Here is a 7,542-nt window from a genome sequence, read left to right as displayed (position 1 = left end):
TATACTGTACCACGATTGCTTGCTAATTCTTCCTCAGTGAAGGTTCGCACTTTTCCTTCTTTATCATCTTCTATTATGCCCTCGATGGATGGGCCATATTCTGTCACCTTTTTGGTCAGTTATATTACTTGTATATCCATCCAATAGTCAATTCGCCAATGTTCTTATATACAGGATTAATTTTGTTCAATTTTTTAAGGAGACGTCTAAAAATCATATTATTTGCTTAGGTATTTAGTGGTGCAAGTGAATATGATATAACAATTCAAAGAAAAAAATAAAAACTTACAATGGTTGCAAGGAGAACTGAAGCAGCTATGGTTGCAAAGAGAACTGAAGCAGCCAAATGAATAAGGGTATAGCAAATCCTATGGTCTTATATACAAGAAAATGTATTCTTTTTTACAAAGAGAAACACTAGGAGCAATTGAGTTAATTTCATTTAATTCTCCTTGACACAGACAAATATTTCTATATGATCGGACACAACTCTCATTACATCCAAGTTCAGCTGCTACTGAGACGAAGCTTCACACTCCTGCTGTGAGAGTTGAAGCCGAGGTTAGCCTATTAGATGACCGGTATTAACCGTTCACATCTGCTCAGAGTTGACAAAAACAAACTGTGATAGTCTATTACCTCGATCTGTCTTTGGTACAATCGATACATCTCCTCGAGGTTGACATTAATGTATACGCCTAATTAGCTCCAGACACATTTCCCCCCACATTACTACCATACTACACCTGCCCTGCGCTGTTGCCACATCTGCCATGTGATGTTGCCGGACACCCTCCTCTCCCTCGCCTTAACAAGGACGATCAATGACCTCAAGGTCAAACAAGACCCTACTACAGCACGCCTCAAGGTCATTTCCTTCGTGCTCATGATCAAACTGCCATTCTATACTACTATAGTAAAACATTCAATAATAAAATAATCACAATTTATTAATAATAAATTGCTTTTAAATTTCCATAATGGAAAGATAATATATCACATACAAAAAAATAAGCAACTGTTAGTTTATATCCCATAGTTTTTCTCAAAAAGCGTGAATCAATGTAAAATATAATTTTTTTTTTCAATATATTTACAAAAGACAAATTATAATAAAATTGGAAGTATCCATCATTTAAACTTGATAAGAACAGAAGACAGAAGACAGTGGCTATGTATGTCATTCTATTGTACAGGGCTGATTTATTTTTGAGGCAACTGCAATGTCCTGGTCTCATTAAAAAAAAAAAAATGATTTATGTATGATGAACCTTAAATTGTCCAATTCACAATACCTTTCTGAGTTGATTGTTGCTCCAAATTCCAGAAAATCAACGAGAAGCACCCTTTTGGAGTCCCAAAACATAGTAGCCATGACCTTTCTTACTGACAGCATTTGCAAACACTTTCGTGCTTTCTTGGGAGAATGTGTGTGCGCCCATTCCATCGACTGCTGTTTTGTTTCACAGTTGACATGCTTCACCCAAGTTTTGTCCTAGTTTACGATACAATCCAGAACTGCATTACCATTTGTGCTTTATTCTTGGAGAAAGGTCAGTGCTACAGCTAGTCTATGTTTCTTATGGTCTTCCATTAGTATTTTCGGAACCTACCGAGCACAAAATTTGTAGAAAATGTTCCAACAGTTTTGTAATCATGAAATGGTAGTTTTCACGAATTTTGTCATTGATTTGCATTGTCAGGTCATCAGTCAGGTCGATATGCGCATATCGATGACACTTTTCAATTCTAATCTCATCCGAGATGGATGTCTTCAAGCCGTCGGTAGAAATAAGAGGATGGGTGAGGGTCTCTTGAAAGACAGAGCCCCCCAAAAAGATTAAACAGTCATGGGTGAGAGCAGGACAAAAGTTTGATCGCTCCAATCTTGGCCAGTACTGACTGCAGACTGCCCTTATCAGTCTGTATCCAGGCCGTAATCCTAATGCAGTTCGTAATGTTGTACAAATGCTATATCGCAGCGATGTATTTATACACTACTACAACAAATTTCCTTATTTACGTAATAAATTTAAAATACACGTAACTTATGGATAAAAATAAATAAAAAAAGAAACTGAACTTTTGGGCTTTAGCACATATACAACAGGGACGACAATTATAATTACTAACATAATAAATAGAGTTTTAAAACATATCCTTATTAATTTTTAAGTAGTTTGGAGCAGGATTATTTGAATGTCAGATTACTACACAAAAATCAATTAGGGCAAAAGTTTCTTACCTTCATCTTGGACAACCATTTCACGTTCTTGTTTTATATGAACCAGTCCACCAACTGCAATATAAAGAATTTTTTTAACAAGATAGGACCAGACAATATTACATTATACATGCAACAAATTTAATAAGAAAATATGAACTTAGTTTATTTGAATTTCAAGTGTATAAATTTAAAAAAAAAATTTTTTCAGAAATAAAACTTTTTATTAAAGATAATAAAATGTGTCACATTCATGGCTAATGGGTCATATTAAAAAAAAAGAAAAGTTTCCACACTATAAATAAACAGAAGTACATAAATTAATTTAATAATAGCAATATAAGTAAATAACTAAGATAAAAATAATTAATCCAGAATAGAGTGGAGAAGCTGACACTATTTAAAAAAGGTCTTGGGGCCAGCACCCTTTCAACCTTAAAGGAGGATTATAATTATGGTTGGAGGTCATAGGGATTGTGCTAGAGGATTAGGATGAGAAGTCAGGTGCTAATGGAAGTTTGAGAACTTAGATGGTATAAGGTCAAGAACAAATGGAATACTGAGATCATGGGGAAATATCTTGTTCATGACACAATATGCAGCAATGAAAATTGTTCGAAGGACTTCGGACAGATAGGAATGAATAAGTTTAATGTTCAACAATTTAGTTGTCCCCCACAGTTCAAGTCTATAGCACCAAGTAGGTTTCACTTTGGTCTTGTAGATATTAATAGTTTGTTATTAAAGATATATGTTATCTGTCTTCTTGTGTTATCTCAGCTCAGATATTTTAAGTCTGGCATACGAGTCCCATGTAAGTCGAGTGAGTCTTGTCTAAAAGTAAGTCGAGAAAAAAGACTGTGTTCAATGAGGGATTATGGTGTAAAAATGAACTGGTGGATAGGATCAGGGCTAGAGTGTGTAAGTCACAAGTTTACTTTTTGATTCATTGACTTTGACGTACCAGTTCGGTACAAATGCTGAATCTGGGAGAGGTGCCTTTGTAAATTTAAGGATGGCATTTCAGGATCTGAGAGAGATCATAGGAAGATAGTAATGTTCAAAGGAAGGTATTGGGATTTGTACGAATATCAGCAGTAAAGAATAGGTAGAGGCACTGCCTTGTGGAACACTGCTCTCAACTGGGTAATAATTTGAATATTCTAAGTTGTCGTGAAACCAGAATATAGGATAATAATATAGGAATAAATACAAATATTAGGATTTTCTCTTTAGGAAGTCCGGTAAGTCGATTCATAAAAATTTTTTTGAGGTTAATAAACTTCCAATTGAATGTAATTTATATTAAATTATCATATTATAGTACAACATTTCGGGACCACTGTCCCATATTCATGTACTTTAAACCTCATAATTTTTCATAATTTGAATTTCATATAGGAAATCAAGTCACATCTTTACACTATTCTTACTTATTTGTGCATCTTCACTTCTCCTTTTTTAGTTTAGTACCTCTTCAAAAAAACTATGTTTTTTGAAGAGGTACTAAATTTAACAAATTAAAATGCTGGGATAAAGACTTGAAATTAATTTTTTTAATATATATTGTAATATCCTCCTTTATTTATCCTCTTTTTAAAAAAACAGTTTGAATATAAAATAATTTTTTTTTTACCTAGAAAGGTACAAATGTAATATCTTCTTTTATGAGTAAATGGTTATTTTTTTTATATATAAATGATTTTAGTTATGTTTCTATTTTATATATCAACATTAAATATTGTTTATTTGTTGTGTTAAATCAAAAAAGAAAGCTAATCAATTTTGATCAGTCATATATCGAGTGGAAAGATCGTTATTCAAAACAAAGAAGATGGCAGTGGGTGTCTTGCGAAAAGTTCGTTGAATCGCGGCCATGTTGAGCAGATTCAAATATTTTAAAAACTTTATTTTAACTTCCCATCATTATTGAAATTACAGCACATTTAAGAAAAATAGAAGTTAAGAATAAGTATTAAAAAAAAATATTCATAAAGGAAATCATAGGAAAAAACTCAAAACCATAGTGCAGTAATCGATGTTGAGAACTAACTACGAGAGAAGGGAAAGGAAGAATTTAATTCAGTGTCATTAGTAGCTGAATAGTTCTGATTGCCTAGAAACCCACCCTGAGATTAAGAGTCTATAATATTATAAATAATTAAAAATAAAAATGTTCATATTTATTTAATATTTAATCTTTTTATTTGACCTTGTCCTCTTCAAATCTATACTTTAGATATGAGAATAACTGGAAACTATTCCTTTTTATTTGTTTTAAATAATTTTTTAATATTACAATATGTAAATTACAGTTACACAATATGAGAAATAAGAAGTACAATTATAAAAACAAATATATATTTTGTAAAATGGTTCACTGTTAGGCTGACAGGGGATACACCTCTATTAATATAAATATAAATAAAAAAACTAGATAAATTAATTAAAATAATAAAAAAAAAAATTAAATACTAAAAAGTTTTCTTACCACAAAAAATCCCAGCTGTTTCTTCTTTCTCGATGTCAGACATGGAAACTGAAACAAAACTCAATATTTATTTCATTTGAAAAAAATAATTATTTTCCCAATCCCTTCATCTTCTATATACTTCCATAATTAGTAAATAATATTCATAATACTTTATCATCAATATGACCTTTTAAAGTGTAGAATTTTAAAAATTTATAGGGAAGATGGACTGCCATCAGGATCATCTTTTTACAATTAATAGCACATGGCCAATTAATAATTTTCTAATAAAATTTTAAAAAGCGAAAACTTACGAGTAGGTTCAGTTTCATCTGTCATTTCTACTTTTATAGAAACACTAGAGGTACTCATATCTGAAACAGGAAAAAAATATATAATTTAGGATAAATCTACAGAATATATATTAAATATAAATAATTAGTTGTTATCCTACAACTTAAGTTCCAAAGGGTTTTATTTGTTAAAACTTTATTATATTTGGATTATCTCTATAGGAAGTCTGGTGAATCAATTCATAAAATTTTTTTTTGAGGTTAATGACTTTAACGACGTTAATGGTTCTTTTTGGGACTTTATTTTATAGCCTTTAACCACTTCTTTATTCTTTATAACATCTGAACATTTTGTGTTCTTCTGCCCATTATCAAGTTCTACAATTAAAAATATTTACAATCAACAGTTTTACAATTAACAAACAGTTACAATAAACAAAGTTTACATTGCATTTTAACCCCTTGACTTGTACGCTCGAGTTAATGTGATCGCGCTTGCCATTTTGGTATAGGGTGTAATATGTAAGTAAAATAATAGGATTAAGGAGATAAAAATATATAATTTACTTAATAATAATAATATTCTGACAGAATTCAGAATTCCTAGATTAAAAGGTTTCGGAGTTTGCACCAATTACTGGCCAATGGCTTCCAGGATGTACTAGATGGCAAGCTGGCTCCCCAAGAAGGTTTCTCAGATAGCATAACTTATTTGCTCCCAAAGGATGGGCCGAATTTACGATCTGAAAATTTCTGGCCAATAACTTGCTTAAATGATATCTAAAAATTCTTACCTCTATCTTGGCAACGAAGATATACGACCACCTCGAATCTAATGACATGATACCCAGTGAACAATTAGGGTGCAAAAAAGGAGCTAGGAGTTACAAAGAGCTTCCAGTAATTGATTCCTTCATTGCTGCACAGGTGTCTAGAAGGCAGTGAAACCTTTCAATGGCATAGATCGGTTATAGGAAGGCTTTCGATTCTGTACCACACAGTTGGCTGCTCAAAGTATTGAAATCTATAAGGTTTAAACCAAAGTAAGCAAACTACTCACAAATTTGATGGCAGGCTGGGTGACTAAGTTGAAAATAGGACCCATGGTAATAACCAAATAAAAATTATGAGGGGTATATACCAAGGAGATTGCCTTAGCCCATTGTGGTTTTTTATGGCGCTGTTCCCACTGAGTCGGATACTGCGGAGGAACAAGGTGGGCTACAAACTCAATACTAAGGACGAGGCAACCACTGTTAGCCACAACTGGTACATGGATGATCTTAAGCTATATGCAAAAAACAAACAACAATTACAAAGTATGAGTGAAACAGTGTCATCCTATACCAAAGAGATAAGCATGTCATTTGGACTTGATAAATGCGTGGTGCTGCATGTGAATAAGGGAAAGGTGGTCAATACCCAGGACCTGCGGATAAATGAAGATGAGTGCATCAGAGAACTAGAAGTCAAAGAACAATATAAATTATATAAAATATAAACAATATATTTAGGTGCAGCAGCACCCCAAAATAGCACAGAAGGATGTGAAACATGAGTTAATAACAATATTGAAAATGAGACTACAAAAAGTATTGAAGACTCAACTGTCTGGAAAACAGAAAATCAAGGCCATCAATATCAAGGCCATTGGGTCATACCAGCGCTAAGCTACAGCTTTGGTATATTACAGTGGTCAAATACTGGCCTACAAGAAATAGATCGTCTTGTGAGAACGACACTCATGCAAGAATGGGTCCATCATCCCATATCATCCAAATCCAGACTTTATTTATTCAGGAAAGAAGAAGGACGAGGACTCATAAATATTGAAGAAGCGTGCCGCAAGCAAGAATTATCCCTACGTCGATATTTCCATTCAAAAACCACTAGTGTTTATCAGCCAATCTTTACAATAGATTATAGTCTGACTGCACTGAACCTGAGCAAAGCGGATGAACCAAACATTAGTTCACAAAAAGAATGACAGAACGGAAAAGCAAGTCTCTACCTAGGAGATTCTATAGCCATCTGAACGAAGCCTCCATAGACAAAGAGAGATCAGTTGAATGGTTAAAAGCTGTGAGGCTATTCTCTGAGACAGAGGGATTCGTGGTTGCTATTCAAGATCAAGTGATTGTCACCAGATCATATAAGAAGCATGTGCTAAAAGACGCAACAGCACCAGATAAGTGTCGATTATCCTCGGTGATGCTGTAATCAATCCAACATATCACAGGTGGATGTGGAGTGCTGGCTGGTACTGAATACTTTCAGAGGCATAAAAAATTTTGCATCAGGCCCTGGTGATAAAGTACAAGTTAATTGATGATAATAGCCCATACTACAAATACCACCCAAATAGACTCCTCCAAAAAGACCCTCTCAAGCTCTATTGGGTTGAATCAATAATGACTAATAATAATGAAAAAGATAATAATAATAATAATAATAATAATAATGAAGGTCTAACTAACCCGAGGGTTCCATGCCGATACCACCAAACAATCTCTAAATACATCCTTCCAGTGATGCCCCTCCAAACCCAATTC

At 33.3% G+C, this 7,542-nt stretch overlaps 1 protein-coding gene across 1 annotated transcript in view; it reads right to left on the bottom strand.

Moving 5' to 3' along the window:
* The window catches only part of LOC106687039 (transcriptional repressor CTCF), an 8,751-nt gene extending 3,660 nt beyond the window's left edge, over positions 1–5,091 (bottom strand). The window contains exons 1-3 of the mRNA XM_014430703.3: positions 5,012–5,091; positions 4,716–4,763; positions 2,246–2,299 (exon numbers count right to left, since the gene is read on the bottom strand). Of these exons, the coding sequence (XP_014286189.3) occupies positions 2,246–2,299; positions 4,716–4,763; positions 5,012–5,069 (160 nt within the window). The 5' untranslated portion in view covers positions 5,070–5,091. The remainder of the gene's footprint in view (positions 1–2,245; positions 2,300–4,715; positions 4,764–5,011) is intronic.
* Positions 5,092–7,542: the final 2,451 nt, after the last annotated feature.

The sequence above is a fragment of the Halyomorpha halys genome, unplaced genomic scaffold (genome assembly GCF_000696795.3).
Source record: "Halyomorpha halys isolate HHAL.00 unplaced genomic scaffold, Hhal_1.1 Scaffold909.1, whole genome shotgun sequence".
NCBI classification, from domain to species: domain Eukaryota; kingdom Metazoa; phylum Arthropoda; class Insecta; order Hemiptera; family Pentatomidae; genus Halyomorpha; species Halyomorpha halys.
The sequence above is the reverse complement of the archived record's forward strand: the minus strand, read 5'-3'. Positions and strand labels throughout refer to the sequence as shown.